This window comes from Aspergillus pseudonomiae (genome assembly GCF_009193645.1).
Source record: "Aspergillus pseudonomiae strain CBS 119388 unplaced genomic scaffold BDV37scaffold_25, whole genome shotgun sequence".
Classification (NCBI taxonomy): domain Eukaryota; kingdom Fungi; phylum Ascomycota; class Eurotiomycetes; order Eurotiales; family Aspergillaceae; genus Aspergillus; species Aspergillus pseudonomiae.
In genome coordinates, this window is record NW_022476017.1 from 282365 (window position 1) to 299163 (window position 16799).

The 16799-nt window shown below is 49.2% G+C and overlaps 7 protein-coding genes across 7 annotated transcripts; 3 read left to right on the forward strand and 4 right to left on the reverse strand.

The window, feature by feature from the left end:
• Positions 1–193: 193 nt before the first annotated feature.
• On the reverse strand, positions 194–1725 carry BDV37DRAFT_246018 (tRNA methyltransferase TRM7). Its single transcript, XM_032081708.1, has one exon. The coding sequence runs from the start codon at positions 1675–1677 to the stop codon at positions 394–396; it is 1284 nt and encodes a 427-aa protein (XP_031942517.1). The 5' UTR covers positions 1678–1725; the 3' UTR covers positions 194–393.
• A 155-nt stretch (positions 1726–1880) lies between these two features.
• On the forward strand, positions 1881–4344 carry mak5 (ATP-dependent RNA helicase MAK5). The gene is made up of 3 exons (XM_032091538.1): positions 1881–2159; positions 2210–3412; positions 3463–4344. Exons 1-3 carry the CDS (start codon positions 1908–1910, stop codon positions 4315–4317), a joined length of 2310 nt encoding a protein of 769 aa, XP_031942518.1. The 5' UTR covers positions 1881–1907; the 3' UTR covers positions 4318–4344.
• A 256-nt stretch (positions 4345–4600) lies between these two features.
• Positions 4601–5896, reverse strand: BDV37DRAFT_99442 (uncharacterized protein). The gene is made up of 3 exons (XM_032091539.1): positions 5880–5896; positions 5302–5792; positions 4601–5238 (listed from the first exon to the last, which is right to left on the reverse strand). The coding sequence occupies exons 2-3, from the start codon at positions 5378–5380 to the stop codon at positions 4673–4675; spliced, it is 645 nt and encodes a 214-aa protein (XP_031942519.1). The 5' UTR covers positions 5381–5792; positions 5880–5896; the 3' UTR covers positions 4601–4672.
• Positions 5897–6339: 443 nt separating this feature from the next.
• BDV37DRAFT_246022 (uncharacterized protein) lies at positions 6340–7423 on the forward strand. Its single transcript, XM_032081709.1, has 4 exons — positions 6340–6706; positions 6761–7146; positions 7199–7257; positions 7310–7423. Exons 1-2 carry the CDS (start codon positions 6408–6410, stop codon positions 6882–6884), a joined length of 423 nt encoding a protein of 140 aa, XP_031942520.1. The 5' UTR covers positions 6340–6407; the 3' UTR covers positions 6885–7146; positions 7199–7257; positions 7310–7423.
• Positions 7424–8383: 960 nt separating this feature from the next.
• BDV37DRAFT_246024 (uncharacterized protein) lies at positions 8384–10133 on the reverse strand. The gene has a single exon (XM_032081710.1). It carries the CDS (start codon positions 10002–10004, stop codon positions 8511–8513), a length of 1494 nt encoding a protein of 497 aa, XP_031942521.1. The 5' UTR covers positions 10005–10133; the 3' UTR covers positions 8384–8510.
• Positions 10134–11675: 1542 nt separating this feature from the next.
• Positions 11676–13075, forward strand: BDV37DRAFT_246025 (zinc-dependent alcohol dehydrogenase family protein). Its single transcript, XM_032081711.1, has one exon. It carries the CDS (start codon positions 11963–11965, stop codon positions 12986–12988), a length of 1026 nt encoding a protein of 341 aa, XP_031942522.1. The 5' UTR covers positions 11676–11962; the 3' UTR covers positions 12989–13075.
• A 1902-nt stretch (positions 13076–14977) lies between these two features.
• BDV37DRAFT_282157 (uncharacterized protein) lies at positions 14978–16305 on the reverse strand (the record flags this gene model as incomplete). The annotated part of the gene is made up of 4 exons (XM_032086975.1): positions 14978–15404; positions 15493–15940; positions 16002–16038; positions 16111–16305. 4 exons carry the CDS (start codon positions 16303–16305, stop codon positions 14978–14980), a joined length of 1107 nt encoding a protein of 368 aa, XP_031942523.1.
• Between the last annotated feature and the right edge of the window lie 494 nt (positions 16306–16799).

Here is a 16799-nt window from a genome sequence, read left to right on the forward strand (position 1 = left end):
TCGCTACCAACGTACTGTGAGGTATCAGGGATATTGTTCTAGGATTATATTGGAAGATCACTTTAGGAGAAGCCTCGAAACATCCTCTGGCTATAAGATCCAAAAGTGGTTCAGAAGTTGTTACCAGAATCAGTTTGTATTACATTTCCAGCACCACACCGAATACTGAATTTGGTATACACGCATACCCTTTCGAATGATATATTTTGTATCCTTTGGGTATCTTCTATATAGTGGATTGTAGCGTAGATCTCTTGTCTTTTCCAAAAACACCGCCTCATTTATGTAAAATCCATGGTCCTGGTCTCTCAGCAAACGACATTCGTGAATGTATCATGAAAAGACATGCACGTAATTTTTGTAGAAACAATCAAATTAGAAAATGTTAACATCTCAAGCCCGACCGAGAGCCCCCAATTTCGTCCTCCCATAGGCACCCCCCTTTTCTTTCCTCAATTCCAGCGCTCTCCGGTACGGCGGGGCTGTAGGTGGCTGGACGGGATCTAAGCTTACATGGTCAGGGGGAAGAGTGTAGGACGCATCAGAATCCCAGGAAGAGAGGTCACCGCAGGCGATGAAAGGAGGAATCCACCTGTTTTCGACGGCGAATTTCTCAGTCACGGGCTTTTGAGAGAGGGGTTCTTGTGCGGAAGGGCTATCGGAATCGGCATGCAGCATGCGGACCTGGTTCTCTTTGTGGGGTGCGGTTGAGGAAACGGTCTTTGTAGTCGTGAGTTCCGCTCCGGGCTTGGCTTCAGAGTCAACATCCATCACCTCTACACCGACGTTACCATCAGCGGACACCGTATGTGCCACTGCTGCGCCGCCGAATAGAGGGTTCTTGAGGGCTTCCATGCCCATGGAGCCACCGTGGATGGAGGGTGGGATGAAGCCCTCGCAGACTACGAACGCTTCCAGACTGCTTGCTCGGCTGCTTCTCGGCTTCGCGACGCTGACCTTCTCGAAGACGGTACGAAGCTGTGCGTAGATAAGGTCGACATCACGGCCACGGAAGATCTTGGCCACGAACTTGCCTCCGGGGCGGAGAACACCTAGAGCGAGATTCAGGGCGGCGTAGAGCAGCTGGGACTGAATGTAGATGTCTAGATCGTGCAGACCAGTGACATCTGGAGCACCATCGGAGATAACAAGATCGACGGGATGCGGTTGGCGGAGAGAAGAAGGGGAAGATGTGGTGGAATCGTAAGCCTCCGGGTCCAAAGCGCGGAGAAGAAGAGGGATCGTGGACGGGTGTGTGATATCTGCCTTGAGGGTTGTAATGCCTTCCAGCGGCGCCATCGGTTGCAAATCAATGGAGACGATCTTGACATTCTTCCTAGGTTTCAATTCCTTCATATCCGCATCTCCATCAACGTTGTTGTCCGTCGCATCACCGTTGGCGCTCGCCAGCGCGGCCGCTTCCTTGCTTTTCTTCTCCACCCACGCCCTACGTCCAAAGCTCTCGCCCTTAATCAACACCCGACTCAAAACTTGACTCCAGCTACCCGGTGCTGCGCAAAGATCCACAACTCGTGTGACTTTCTCCGGGTTCTCGTGCTCGAATAGATCAAATTGTTCATCGATCTGGATTAGCTTGAACGCTGAGCGCGCACGCCAATTTTGTTCCTTGGCCAGCCGGTAGTACGCATCGCGCTTGTCCTTGGAGGATTTACCCATCTTCGCGGTGTCTGCACGACGGCTGAAACTATGCCAATGGCAGGTAAAGAAGAGCGATTTTCAATGAATTTCTCCGTGGGGCAGAGGCGGGCGGCCGATAAGATTGACTCCAAGGCGGCGAGCCGAGGGCTTTTTTTCTGCCGCTCTTTTTCCCTTCTCGGCGCCGAAAAATAATTCTTCAATCAACCAGAAACAGCATCTATCGTCATAATTGCTTCCGGGTTCTCGTCATGGGTCAGAAACGGCTGCGGGACCAAAAGGGTGCGGGATCCTTTGCGAAGAAAAGGAAGAAGAGCGCAAAGCCTAGCAATGCGCCCGAGGAAGAGAGCGACTGGGATGGCATTGTCGCAATGGATGAGCTCAACTGGAAGGAGGTAGCTCTGCCGGATCGTCTTGAAGATGCTGGTGGATTTTTTGGATTGGAAGAAATTGAGGGTGTTGATATCATACGGTCCGAAGGGAGTGGTGAGATTAAATTCAAGGTATGTTCTTTGCGCCGCGGTTTTGAGCGATCTCTAGTGACACCTATTAGGCAAAGGCTGGAAAACCGAAAAAGTCAATCTTGAAGAAGAAAGAGCCGGAGGAAGAGAAAGCCCAGTCCGATGATGAATGGGAAGGTTTCGGCGACGACGATCAGGCTGTGTCCCAGGACGAATCGAAGGAGACCCAAGACGAACCCACCCAGACCGATAAGAAGGCGAAGGCGAAAGAGAGCAAAAATGCGAAGAAGGAGAAGAGAAACGCAAAGGACGTGAAGAAAGAACAGAAAACAAAAGCTGCCGAAAGTAAGGAAGACAAGGGCATCAAATCCGGACTCTCGTTTGCAGCCCTTCAGGATGAGGAAGAAGACGACGGTGCGGACGTCTCTGCTTGGGAGTCCCTTGGGCTCTCTCCCGAAATTCTCACTGGTATCTCAAAGATGAAGTTCACCACGCCAACGTCTGTTCAAAAGGCCTGCATCCCTCCCATCTTGGATGGTCGCGATGTCATCGGAAAGGCTTCGACAGGTTCTGGAAAAACGCTGGCTTTCGGAATTCCCATTCTAGAGTACTATCTGGAAAAACTGCGGAGTAAAACTCATAAGGATACAGAAAAAACCGAGACCACACCGATCGCGCTTGTTTTATCGCCCACTAGAGAGCTGGCGCATCAGCTCGCGAAACATATTGGAGAGGTGGTCAGCCATGCCCCAGGTGTCAATGCTAGGATTGCGCTTTTGACCGGTGGTTTGTCCTTGCAAAAGCAACAGAGAGTCCTTGCCAACGCTGATATCGTAATCGGTACACCTGGTCGAGTGTGGGAAGTTCTCAGCACTGGACAAGGTCTGATTCGCAAGATGCAGGCGATAAAATTCCTTGTTATTGATGAGGCCGATAGGCTTCTGAGTGAAGGGCACTTCAAGGAAGCTCACGAGATATTGGCAGCTCTTGACCGCGTCGTGGATGGAGATTTCCCGGACGAGTCAAGCGACGAATCTGATAATGAACCTGACCCCAGGTCTGAGAGACAGACCCTGGTTTTCTCAGCTACGTTCCACCGTGACCTTCAGCAGAAGCTTGCGGGCAAAGGCAAGTGGACCGGTGGCGATATCATGAGCCAAAAGGAGTCGATGGAGTACCTTCTTCAGAAGCTTAACTTCCGCGAGGAGAAGCCTAGATTCATTGATGTGAACCCAGTTTCGCAGATGGCAGAGAACCTTAAGGAGGGAATTGTGGAGTGCGCTGCTATGGAAAAGGTACGTTTGAAACCAAGCGCATCATATATTCCGCCTAACGATTTATGCAGGACCTCTTTCTTTACACACTGCTCCTCTATCACCCTAAGCATCGCACTCTAGTTTTCACGAATTCCATATCCGCCGTCCGACGACTAACTCAGCTCTTACAAGCCCTTCAACTCCCAGCCCTTGCTCTTCACTCATCCATGGCCCAAAAGGCGCGACTTCGTTCCGTCGAGCGGTTCTCCTCTCCATCATCAGACCCTAGCTCCATTCTTGTCGCGACCGACGTTGCTGCGCGTGGACTCGACATAAAGGGTATTGACTTTGTAGTTCATTACCACGCACCTCGCACTGCGGACGCATACGTCCACCGCTCCGGTCGTACCGCGCGTGCTGGAGCATCGGGGAAGAGTGTCATCATCTGCTCTCCGGACGAAATGGTCGGTGTGGTCCGACTCGCTGCAAAGGTGCATGCAAACATGGCCAACCGAAAGAAGGTCCCTCTCGAATCGTTAGAGTTAGACCGTCGGGTCGTATCTCGTGTCAAACAACGAGTCACTTTAGCGGCTCGGATTGTTGACTCCAACATCGCCAAAGAGAAGGTGTCGTCTGAGGACAACTGGCTCCGCACGGCTGCAGAAGATCTAGGCGTTGACTACGACAGCGAGGAGTTCGATAATGCCGCAGCGCGCGGGCGCGGACGCGGACGCGGACGACAGGAACGGGAACGGAAGGCTGGAAGCACATCCAAGGGTGAACTGGCGGGAATGCGCGCCGAACTGAAGCAGTTACTCTCCCAGAGAGTGAATGTGGGTGTGAGCGAGCGGTATCTGACTTCAGGACGAGTTGATATCGAGGCTCTACTGCGTGGGGAGGGTAATAATTCTTTCCTAGGACAAGTGGATGCGTTGGATTTCTGAATTGCGACATGTACATAAAGCATAAAGGACGATTGAATGTATACACTACGTCAGCAGATTCAAGTCCCTGTGTAGACTACAAGGCTAATTCCCAGGAACAAAACTTATTTCTCACTGAAAATTGGATCAATTTGAACTTACTCCACGACAGGTAGGGAATTAAGCGAAGAAATAGAACGGAAGAGGCTCAATGGAATGTCTCGTTCTTACCAATGTGGTTTCACTGCTTGTCCAAATTTACATATGCATGTCAATAATCTGTTTCCACATCTATAACAGAGGGCAGTGCCGCACAAACAGCTTAGAACGATTAGCATTTACTGGAGAAGACAATGCCTGAAAGGGGTTCGACTCACTACAGATGTTGGCAGCCTTCGTAGCGTTCCACCATCCGGTGACACCCGGGACAATTCCTCCACTTTTCCTTCTTCGCCAACTTGAGAAATTCTTTGGTTCCGTTGTCTCGAACAGTAGAGACATTACTGTCACACCGCCCTTGGTGGGAGGGTCCTTTGCAAGAGGTACAAGTGCTCTGCAGGCAATAACTGCATGCCCTGGAGCGATCGTGGCGGGGAGAAGGAGCAAGATACCGTGCACAACTCGCATTGAAACAATATGTTTTCCTAGGATCTTTATACTCCGCCATTCTTTCTTTGAGACGTTTGGTCATGTCTTCCCCGAGGCATCCAGAGACGAGCCAGACCGGAATGACCTTGCGACAACATGTTGGAGGCAAGAAACAACCACTGCTGTTGACGGAGCACTCGAACATTCTGGTTATGCAGGGACGGCAATAACGGTGGGAACATGTGGGTTGCAGGGTAGCACTACGCTCCACGATTGACATACATGCTGTACACTCGTCAAAACACTTTTCAGGGTTTTTCTTTTTTGTCTTGGGTGCCGGGGGTTCTGTCTTTCCTGTGTCATGTTATTTCAGAGGTCTGACTTTGCCAAATGGCATTGGGGTCGCAATTATCTCACGCGTTTCTGAAGAGGCTTCATCGGGGGCCGAGGACTTTGGCTGGGTCTTGGAACGAGTGAGAACCTGCCAAAATCCCATCCTAACTTCTTGGAGGTTGTTTGTAGTAAATAGTTGCACCGAACTACAACGACAACGAAACACCTTTCGACAGCTGGACCGCGTTGGGCTGCCATACTTTATAGTACAATGCTTGCGCGGGAGGGGGGATGGCTGTATGTTGTTATGAGCTCATCGTCTCCTCCTATTATCACATAAGTATCTCTTTCGTATGGCGGGATTGAAGTTCCTGAATGATCTCCTATTGTCACATAAAGTGGCTCTGTCGTACGGCGGGATTGAAGTTCCTAAATGACCAAGCTCTGTGCAGATAATGACGTACATCTCATCGACTGTGTCTGTGAGACAGGTATATTAATTTTACACATGCTATAGATTTCTGCTAGAGAGTGCTGGCAATATAGCACACTGTCGTTGCAGGTGACGAGGTGGTCTGGATAGTATGTAGTGTCAAATAAGATTATGGCCCGTTCAATGCTTATATATTGTAAAATACAAGCGATGAAGCAAAATAACTTACCCACCAAAATGATTATACTCCAATCATTGCAACGAAGACTATTGCCTTGCATCGATCTAGACTTTATTAGGGTCTGGCGAAGACTAGTGACTTGCGTTGATGCCGAAAAGGGAAGGGTACAGCCCTCTGGCCCACTCGCAATCTTCTCTTCAGTGTCAACTTTCAAGGGGCATTGAATCAAACCTGAAGCCTTCTAAACTAATTAGAGTTAGTGCCAATCAAATTGCAACCAACAAACTATGGACATGACTCGCTGACGTTCAGCCATTTAAACACCACCAGCGCGCCATCGAATTCTGCTGAAAGAGAGGAATGGATCCCGGAGCGAGATTAAAAAGAGCTGATCTGGGGATGCTGATCCATGTCAAGTGAAACAAACAATGAATGAGACAAGATCGGTGATGAATTAATCCGGACCCGTCTGTAACTGCCAGTGCAAATCATCATCCTTCAGGTCCTAGTCACAGAATGCTTCTTCAAAAGAAATGGGAACTGTTTGTTTTGGGACGCTGATGGATTCAGATCACGATGGAGAGCCCAATGCGAGTCATCATCTCTGCCTGTGTCACTGATATCGGTGGTAATCCACAGCGACGCCATAATACTCTGGGGAGTGCGTTCTGCGAGGAAGTCTTAAACCGAGAATTCCATGCACCGCTCCAACCTACTGGGTACGACCACGTCCACATTCCTGCAGACTTCGACTCGGCCAAGCCGGTGAAGCGCTGGTTTATCTTCGACTTGAACGTTCGTGGAGAACTCGGCGCGGACGAGGTTGCGCAGATCCCCCATCAAGTCTATCTGGCTAGCCGCCAGGGAGACAATTGGTAGGAGTGTCGCCACCCATTCCTTCCGGGCTACACGGCTTACTCTAGTGTTAGGATTTTCATTCCACGTCCGCAATGGATTGACTCCGCAAAAGCCCGAGCCAACTCATATACATGGGGCGGGAGACTGGAACAGAAACTAGTGGCTGGCATGAGGAATTCATTGCTCCAGGCGTGAACTACATATCGAGGCAGCACTCCAGATTTTTTCCCTTTCCGTCCCTGTTCGCGTCTCTCTCGTCAAGGTGTCTCAGGTGGCGTTTGCCCCCTGCATGCTGGACACTCTTCATTATCCTTATCCTCCTGCCAGTCCCAAACGTCTTGGCGCTGGTTGGGCGGACACGTCACTTGGTTCTGCAGGGCAACCGCACATCTCGCGATGTATACCGTGGCTTCGTGGCCACAGACCCCGAACCGACCTCGCACGTTCTCACACATCTGTCTCTGTCAGCGCGCGTTTCTTATACCCACGATACGAATGTGCCTTCACAGTTTTGGACGTATCCAAAGGCTATGACGATCCCCGTGAAGAACTGGCTGCTAACCGAAAGCCTAACCTTAAAGTTAAAAATTCCCATCAATATAGGACATTGAGCCAAGATACCTCAAGCCAAAAAGATCTCAAGCTTCACCCTCCCACAACTGTTCAAGAACTGTGCGGGTCCATATACATATCACTGTAAAAACTCTCATAGATGAAGGCAGCGCATAGGAAATAGCAGACAAGAATATACCACAGCGTCCGCAGTCCTCGAACTAGCAGACGCCCACCGCTATAAAGCAGTGTCGTTTTCGGAAACTACGATGATGAAATTGCCATACTGTTTGCCCCCCCTCGATAGTAACTATTGGTAGGGAGACATTTGTAGATACCCAAAGAGCCGGTGGAGTTGGGAAGCAAACAACCGGATTGATTGGCGGCTAACTTAGGGCGTTTGCTGTCCACGTATAAGGAGCTTGCCGACAATCCCCGGCATGGATTTTCTTCTCTGGATCAGCTGAAGAGGGGTTTATCAGTCTGCTCGATGTCAGATGCTAATCGTTCCCTCTGCACGCTGTATTCTACATCCGATTGGGCCTGTATGGCGTGAGTTTGGCGATTTTTTTTGTCTTAAGTCATACTATCGTCCTGTTTCCGCTTGGCCGATGTATTTCTTCAATCATGGAATGAATTAATTATATTTCTCCACTACTTTCTACCGACTTATCTCTAAACACAGCTTATTGCTATCTCCCAAAGTCTCGCTCAGCGAACCCAACAGTTCGTTACAGTGGAGACACACATTCAGAATAAATCTCTTAAACCCCCAGATAACCCTCTGATTGGGCACCAACTACTAGTGAGGCCAATTTCCAGCGATAGGACTCTATCAACGAACATGACCAGGTTTGGGGCAACTGTCGACCGATGGGTTTCCGGTTCGGGCATCTATAACTACCTGCAACCCTAAGTCGACAACACTCAGTTCCTGAAACCTTATTCCAATTAAACGACGACGCTCGGCGAATAGCCTCCTTTGCAGATGGGAAAGCATGTGGTGGAATGGAGGGATAGGATTGGTGTTGGCTATGGTAAGGCCCTAAAGGAAATGCGTGTTCTAAGGTTCTTGGTTTTGTTTTGTATCTCCAGTTCTTCCTTCGTTGTTAATTATCGGACTATATACAGGTTTTAGCACTTCATCGATTGTACCTCTTCTAAAGATCAAACATGCTATCAGAACAATAAAGTACGAGATGAAACGTGACCGTATCAACTTCGAGATCCGGTATACCATCACAGACGGCAGGTACAAAGTCTACCTTGTCAGGCCCAATCGGCGCCAGTATCAACCTCATTAATCGGATTCAGGACATCGAAAAGTCGAATTTCTCCCGTCGACACCAGATGCTGAAACCAGCCGAGACCTTCTTGAACCAAACCACAATCCTTGAATTCATCAATCCAAATCTTCCCCAGCTTCCTGCTACCGGCGCTGTCCTCAAAACATCTAGGAGGCGGTTTTGGAGCCCAGACCAGCCCTACACCAATAGTCACGTTTCTCAGAATGCGAACACACTCAGCGCATGGCGCCCCATGTGTGCCACGATACTCATACGGCCCATATCTCACACTTGTGAAGTGCATATACATTATGGCCCCAATCGCATAACAACCAGACCTCGGATTAGACGTTGCTCGCTCCAACATCGCCTCCAGATACGCGTGAAAGGGGTCTTGGAAGCCCAGTACGTATGCTGCCGAAACGCCATTCTCGTGGTTCCCGGCCGCTACATCGGACCTCCAATCTAGCAAGTCGTGCATCGCCGTTTCAACCTCCGTGATCACAAGGCCCTCTTCCAGGCTTTCCTTGCCGAAGATATACCCACTGTTGGGTGACGTACAGCCACTGATGGCTCTCCATGACCTAGCAGCGTCGAGCGAGAGCTGGTCACCGGTCCCGACACATTGCAGCATACTCCCATCGATGAGTGCATTAACCAACTGCCCACCGATGTCATACGCGCATCCAAGCGCAAAGCCCACGATCCGCAACCGAAACGCACAATCATCCCGCGAGAACGCAGCGTAGTCATCGGAGATGGCCACACCAGAAAGCGACGCCGCTTTGACCGCCGTCTCCGGGTCCAGAAAGGCCAGCATAGCCAGCGAGCACGGTATTATCCCCGATTCAAAGGCCCCAACCGCCAGGGGGCTTGAAGACGGATAAAACAACGCACCCAGGTTCGTATTTTGCGCATTCCGGTAGAAGCTCTGTCGCTTATCGATATGGGGCACTTTCAGTCGGTCTCCGTGGAAGTGGTCGGAGACGATCTTGGAGCTGCCCTTCCGCGCTGCGGCAACGATCCCCGGGCCGAATCGTTGCAGGTGTGCTTTGCTGACGTCGGAAGATGATCTGATCCAGTACGAATTGGCCCGGGTGATGGAGTCCTCGGGGGCTGCGATGACTGCTCGGCAGTAGGTAACTGCATCCTGCCAGACTTGGCTATCGGGAATTGTGATTTCCCCTAGTAAGCATTTTAGTCCGAGGCAGAGAGTCCGTCGATATGTGCATGCCGCGTGCTGGGTAGACGGACTTAACACCTCGTCAGGGCTTTTTCGCCATCGACTATCGAAATCTGGGGACTCGGCCTCTTTGAGTAGCTTATAGATGTCGGCTACTAGGGTTGCATCCATCTCGGCAGAGTTTTCATCTATGTCAGCCTGGCATTCTGGGATTGAGATTGGAAGACTTTCAATTTTGACTGGGTGCTTTTCATTGAGGGTATAATCAGCATCCATGGTATTTTTATTAGCCATAGTCCAGGAGACTGGGATTTCAGGATTGACCTCAACTGGGACGAAAGATGTGTGTCGTGAAAAACAGAGGATGGATCTGGATACATAGTGGGGATAGGGCAGGGCTTATATCATCGATGCTTCGTATTTATTGTTAGCGTATAAGAGACAGTGATATGATCAAAATCGAGTATCGCCGAGCAAAGGATCTATCCATGTGGATCCTTGTGTTCGCCACTGACGATATGGGCATATCCATATACAAGCCCTATGCTAGAGACCTACCCGCAGCTCCTACTGGGTCATAAACCGGTGCGACTGTATTAGAATAGGGCAGAAAAGGGAGCCGGGCTCCTATTTTAGAAACAAAATGTATTCTTTCTTCAATCCTGCTTTAGTTGGAATGTATATACAGAGTACGTAGTCAAATCTCATTGACAGTAACATAGGTCAGGTCTGCTTACCAGACTGGCAAACCTGGCCCTGTGTGACTCCAGTAATCCCGGTCTGGCTGACTTCTTGACTCGCCATCCTTGGATACTTACTTTTCTGCGGCCTGGAACAGAACATGCTGGAATGCTTTTCCAGAAATGGTTGTTTCTGTCGTGCATCAGCAAGTGATACGAATCCATGCCTCATGGAACCTTGATCGAAGTTTACTTTATCCACCCGACATATATCCGGGGATCCCTTGTTCACATAAGTGAGGGTTATATACTATAGCATCTAAGCTGTAACGCGAAAGCTAGATACCAGTGCAGAGGACATATGAGAGCGACAGGCCGGTGAACTGCTTCGTATACCATATTCGCTGCAACTGTGGCAAAAAGGAGGCAACGCTTGAAATTAGGAGGATACTGTGTGCGGTTTCAACGTAGGCTTCTTGCTATCATTAGAGAAACCTACATCCGAAGCCAGTTAGGAATGATGTCCAAGCTCATCTTGACCGTTGCCATGAACAAATGAATTCGGAGAAGGTGGTATGGGGGTGGAGGGAAAGTTCTACTTTATAGCCTCACTAACCTCCAAAGTCGCTGTTGAAAGTAAATGTCAATGCCCTTTCGGGTCTTCCCGCCATCCGTGAGACATCCATTGGTTCATTCTGGCATGTCTCTGTCTCTCTCTATATATATTGGTTGCGGTTAAACTAGATCCCATGAACCTAACCCAATGTAGCCGTAGATTATATTAGCAGTATTCTAGGGAGCTAGCCAAGTCCCGTATATACCTTTTGCTAATATTTTAGTTAACGCGTTGACACGCTCTCTAGAATAATAATAATAATAACATAGCACTATAGGTGATTGTATTTTATCTCTTCGAGCGGAGGATCAGGCGTAGGGATAAGAGAAATCGAGCGATTTCAGCGATTTTTATAATTTATATATCTGCTGCTAAACACGCTATTGGGAAGTACATATATAATTCTCTACGATAATAGTATGAAGCTGCTCTACTATATACTCTTTGTAGAAGATAGGCTTAGATATAAGTATCTTTAAAGAGGATTGTGGGATCCCGTTAAGACTATATTTAAATTGCATGGCCGGGGTTCGGGGGATATTGTGTGCCCAACGGCCCGATTCTATATCGGATCCGGGACATTACGATGAAATGTACATAAAGGCCCGGTGGATAATTCTATCTCAGTAAGATCGTCTATCACAGGTTTAATTGACTTTTCCTAGCTAAGATGACTTAGTGAGACTTATGTTGGATTATTAATTGAATTATTCTTCATGTTAAAGAACTGATAGTATGGATGCCAATAGATTTGTCACCATCGGAGAACCCACCATCTGCCCGGAGATCCCACCCTAAACATACCAAACCTAGGATCTTTCACAAGTATAAAGAGTCAAGGAATTTACAGGACAGTCTTCTTCCCTCTTGGACCCTGTCACCATATCTCAATCCTCTATTTCGCAATCCCTTATCCAATCAAGCCAAGCCGGAGCAGAACTGAAGCCTTCCAAACTATGGAACAAATGAAAGCCGTCCGTATTATCACCGCAGGTAGTAAAGCCAGCGCAGAAATTCGTGACGAACCCCTACCAACCCCAGGTCGCCATGAAGTGCTGATTAGGGTGCACGCGGCCTCACTGAACTACCGTGACACGGCCCTGCTGAGGGGGGAATATCCCGCAGCGACCAAGAAGGGCGTTGTCCCTGTATCTGACGGTGCCGGCGAGGTTGTTGCAGCTGGCAAAGACGTAACACGAGTCAAGAAAGGCGACCGCGTCACCGTTAGTTGCTTCGCCAACTGGATCGGCGGCCCATATAACCCAGACTATCGCTCCAACAGCGTCGGCTTCAGTATCGACGGGATGTTGGCTGAATATGCGCTCTTCTATGAAGACGCACTCGTCCCCATCCCGGACTACATGACCTATACCGAGGCGGCCTCGCTCCCCTGCGCAGCTGTCACAGCCTGGACGGCGCTGAACAAGATCGAGCCCCTCCAGCCGGGCCAGACGGTTCTGATCCAGGGCACCGGGGGCGTCTCGCTTTTTGCCCTGCAGTTTGCGAAGGTCTTCGGTGCTCGTGTGCTCGCGATCACGTCATCGGACGAAAAGGCCGCTAAGCTTAAGGAACTAGGTGCCGACGCTGTCGTGAACTATAGCACCTGTCCTGACTGGGATCGCGAGATCCTTGCTCTGACTGATGGAAAGGGCGTCGACAGGGTGCTAGACATTGCTGGAGAGAAAACTATCGTGAAGTCTGCAGCGTCGACTAAGATAACTGGCGTGGTTGTCCTGGTTGGCTTTGCAAGCGGTTTCGGCGGCGGCCTTCCGCCGATTGACATACTTGTTCGAACCCTGACAGTAACCGGATCCACTATTGGCTCGCGAATGGATTTCGAGGCGATGCTTACAGCGATGGAGAGGCACAAAATACGGCCTGTCATTGATCGGGTTTACCCATTTGCGGAATATCGCGAGGCTTACCGGAGGCTTGAGACTGGGCAGCATGTCGGCAAGATTGTTATCGAAGTTACTCACTAGGCGGCGGTTTGGACTGTGAGGTGGTTTGGTAAGAGAGTACTTATTGTATAGCTTTTCTCTTGGATCCTTCGAAGAGGTTAACCGTGCTTCGAAATAGGTCTTTGGAGGCAGTCCAAGAATATAAGAAATTGGCTTTCTTAAACCTTGATTCGATTTTCTTCAAGGCCTCTTTTGTACGGGGAGCATCTTTGACATTATTTGATGCTGGTGCAGTTTCAAGCGTTGCTCTGCGGAAATTGTTATTTTTATGGGCTTATTTATGCCTAATCTGATGTCAATGAATTATCTAAATGTAGACATATGCTGTGAGTAAAGGAATCTGAATTTTCAGTCTCACAGATAAATATCCATAATATGATTCAATCAATAAGTACGGTGATACTCTGACGACTGTGTTGTTATATCTAGGATGACTTATATATCCATGGATTGTTTATGAACACCATGTGTATTCTGGGTATGATATGTCGAGGTATTCAGTATATTAGTTAAGGAGAAGAAGCATAGTCTCAGTAGTCCAAATCTATTTCAGTGGAACTGATATTTTTGATTGAAGCTAATATTAGCTCACTTTTACAGCTGCAACTACTATGATACTACCTCAGAGACTCCAGTCTTACCTTGTAACAATGTCACTTTTCTTCTACATCAGCATATGAGCCTCCTATATTCAATAATTAGAGATTAGTATAAAACATTACATAAAGTTATAAAACTCGGTTACGTTTATTCCATGACCCCATGACCCCATCTCTGCATCATAAGGCCTTTACCAGAAAGGAGGCGCAAAACCCTTGAGGATCACCAGAGATCCACTACAGCATGCTCTCTGAACAATGTTACCACATTAAAATTTAAAATAACAAAAAAAGAATATATAAGTCCATGCATGCAATGTTCATCCCCGCGTGGCGAACAGTCTCCACCATGAAGCACATTGACCCCTGAACCCCGACGCCCAGATAACTGAACTATGGAACTCGACACGGAGTGTTAAGCTTAGCCGATGCTTCGACCGCCATGACGGGTTGTCATATTCCAAGACCACAACCGGCAGCTGATCGACATGAACATCCTAACCTAAGGTTAAATAGATCTTAGATAGTCCCTGAATAATGCTGCAAGTCACAATCAATAATATGACTCGCGTCGAGAAACGGTTCTTATTTCCCGGGAATGATTTTTAGATTGCGCATTATGAATCTGCTATGGAATTGAAACACACGCTGATGGGTTTTATCGGGAGCCCTAAGTTCTAACCTCGACAATGAGATTTATTCCCCCCCCCCCAGGTACTAGTATCATACCATACTTCCCCAACGACGTTCCTGAAAACTTTCAAGGTTACACTCGGAGGGCTCGGAAGGGCAGTTTCAGGAGTTCACTGTGGGTTCCCATATCGGCTCGAGGCTAAAGGCTGGAGACTGTCGTTAACGAAGTGGATCTACACGACATTCTCCGAAACGGGGCAACTCCGTGTGGATACAGGCTAGTAAAGTGGGCTGGTGACAACACATAAGTTCATGAATCATGAACGGCTAGCAGGGTTCTGCATTTTCGTTCGGGTAAATTGGGTTGGATTATTGGTATGGTCAGTTCCTAGTCGCAGATGAGAGTTCAATCAATTGACCTGGTCTGGGTCGCTTCAGTCGTTCAGCATGTCGGAGGCTGGCATTTGGCCCCCACGGGGATATCAGATCCACCGAGTGGGCCGCCAGTTCGTGAGGGAAGCGAGCACGTCAGGCCATGCTCTGGGGATCCTTTCTGTTCGGAGACACGTTGGGGTTGGTCGGGGAGGCCGATCTTGCCGTTGGAAGGCGAGCATCCCGATAGACTGCGGACAATTCGGAAGAGAAATCCGCGCAAAGTCAACGTCATTCATGGCTAGTGTCGGCGACGAACGCGAACTATTGATCGTTAAAGTTCATACATTGATTAAAAAAGAATTAGTCATATATACATGAATTGAAAAAGTTGTAGACCACCCAATCAAACCGCCGTGTAGCTGATCATCACTTCCTCTCTGACTCGGATCCCCGAATGTCGCGATGAATTGCCCCCCTCGCTTCTTTTCCGTTGCAGGGAGGTCGACTTGCGCTCGATCACCGTATCCACTAGCTCGACCTCGTCCCCATGGGTCCACGTCATACTCGGGCTCGTGAGTCGCGATTTCCGACTGCTCAGGTTATACCCCGAGGCGGTCTGTTTCGCACTCGCGCTTCCCGACTTCCCGGTGACCATACTGGACCACCAACGACGGAAAAGCGGAGATAGGGTAGGGAGACATGCGCAGACGATGCCGATCGAGGGTTCGACGCAGGACCACACGAAGACGGGCGCAACGGTCCAGGTCGCATCGTCCGAGTGGGTGTTGCGGTTGAGGAAGACGAGTCGGACGATACCTGCGATGCAGACGCTGTAGAGAGTTAGCGACGGCTATCATTTCTGCTTTTTTTTCTTTTCTCTTTTTTTGATCCCATATGAAGAAGGGAATGTCGACTCACAAGCTACCCAGTAACAGAATCCCGATCACGGCCAACCTCTGACTTTTCGGCATCTGTAGTTTCCAGGTAATGGGGATCGGAATGATGAGAATCCCAATGTCGATCAGGACTGCTGCGATGCCGTTTCCGAAGAAGAACTTGGGGATATCGATGCAGCTGCCGACAGCGGTATCGGGGTCGGTGTATTGCTCCCAAAAGTACGGGATCGGGTCGCAGGCCACGTTGATTGTGACGATGATGACTATGAAATAGCTCAGGATAAAGAACATAGCAAAGTAAAGAGAGTAGCGAAGGTTGAAGATGCGTTTATAGAACATGATAATGGACGTTTTGGTGCAGGTCACGCAGAAGGCGTATAACATGACGTGGGCGTAGAGGAGTTTCCAAATGACGGTGAATTCGTGTTTAGTGAGGGCTTGGACATGGTGTCCGTTTCTGTATTTGACGCCTGTCCATGGTCAGTTGCTGCGTTGGCAATGAAATTCATGAAGTGGTGGCAGAGAACTCACTAATGATCACACATATGCCGAGCGAGTAGGCAAATAACTAGATGATGGCGGGGAGAATGAGCTATGACTCGCGCATGCTTGGCTTCGGCCTTGAAGGCGACTGACTTACCAAGGCAGCAAAGCTCAGATAATCGTCAATGGCAAACTGGAACTTCTTGAATTCAGTCCGAGCGTATACTCGCAATACGACGGACAGTGTCCCCAGTATGATTAGGGTAATGACCGCTCCAAGCATAGAGCCATCTTGATTGTCTGAGAGGTCGACGCCCGGGGGCGCTGGCCCAAAGTCTCCGGAGGCAGACATGGGCAGCGATGCGTCAGAGTCGGCAGTTCGGCCAGGGACAGCGAAGAGAGAAATAGCATGAGAAGCGTTATATATATGGCTAAGAACACTAAATTCCAGTCTATGAAGGTACCAAAAAACTTTGTTGTGTTATGCAAGGGTGAGATTCCATTCGCGTGTTGGCTTTAGGGCTTCTAATGTACAGTAATCCTTCCGAACCCTGTTCGTCCGGACTCCGACAACGAGGGCTTGCAAGAAGGATGGCCGATGGCCGCATAAGGCCGCACCCCGGTGGATCGGCACCCTGTCCACCCTGCGTATGAGATTGATGAAGTTGCAATAGTCCAGAGACTAGCTCGCGGCTAGTTAGTAGTGACATGAAGCCATCGCACTAGTCGCGAGGGATATAACATGTTGATCGCAATCTCGCCACTGAGAGATGCTTTGCGCACAGCAACGCTTTCTGAATGGTCATCCGGAGCGATCGTGCAGGGTTAGAGAGCCAAAGTAACCCC

Excerpts from the sequence above, each read along its gene's own strand:
- BDV37DRAFT_246018 (XM_032081708.1), bottom strand. The coding sequence starts at position 1,677 with ATGGGTAAATCCTCCAAGGACAAGCGCGATGCGTACTACCGGCTGGCC.
- mak5 (XM_032091538.1), top strand. The coding sequence starts at position 1,908 with ATGGGTCAGAAACGGCTGCGGGACCAAAAGGGTGCGGGATCCTTTGCG. Across the intron at positions 2,160-2,209 it reads GTGGTGAGATTAAATTCAAG|GCAAAGGCTGGAAAACCGAA; the intron begins GTATGTTCTTTG and ends GACACCTATTAG. Across the intron at positions 3,413-3,462 it reads AGTGCGCTGCTATGGAAAAG|GACCTCTTTCTTTACACACT; the intron begins GTACGTTTGAAA and ends CGATTTATGCAG.
- BDV37DRAFT_99442 (XM_032091539.1), bottom strand. The coding sequence starts at position 5,380 with ATGGGATTTTGGCAGGTTCTCACTCGTTCCAAGACCCAGCCAAAGTCC. Across the intron at positions 5,239-5,301 it reads TGAAGCCTCTTCAGAAACGC|GAAAGACAGAACCCCCGGCA; the intron begins GTGAGATAATTG and ends AACATGACACAG.
- BDV37DRAFT_246022 (XM_032081709.1), top strand. The coding sequence starts at position 6,408 with ATGGAGAGCCCAATGCGAGTCATCATCTCTGCCTGTGTCACTGATATC. Across the intron at positions 6,707-6,760 it reads AGCCGCCAGGGAGACAATTG|GATTTTCATTCCACGTCCGC; the intron begins GTAGGAGTGTCG and ends CTCTAGTGTTAG.
- BDV37DRAFT_246024 (XM_032081710.1), bottom strand. The coding sequence starts at position 10,004 with ATGGCTAATAAAAATACCATGGATGCTGATTATACCCTCAATGAAAAG.
- BDV37DRAFT_246025 (XM_032081711.1), top strand. The coding sequence starts at position 11,963 with ATGGAACAAATGAAAGCCGTCCGTATTATCACCGCAGGTAGTAAAGCC.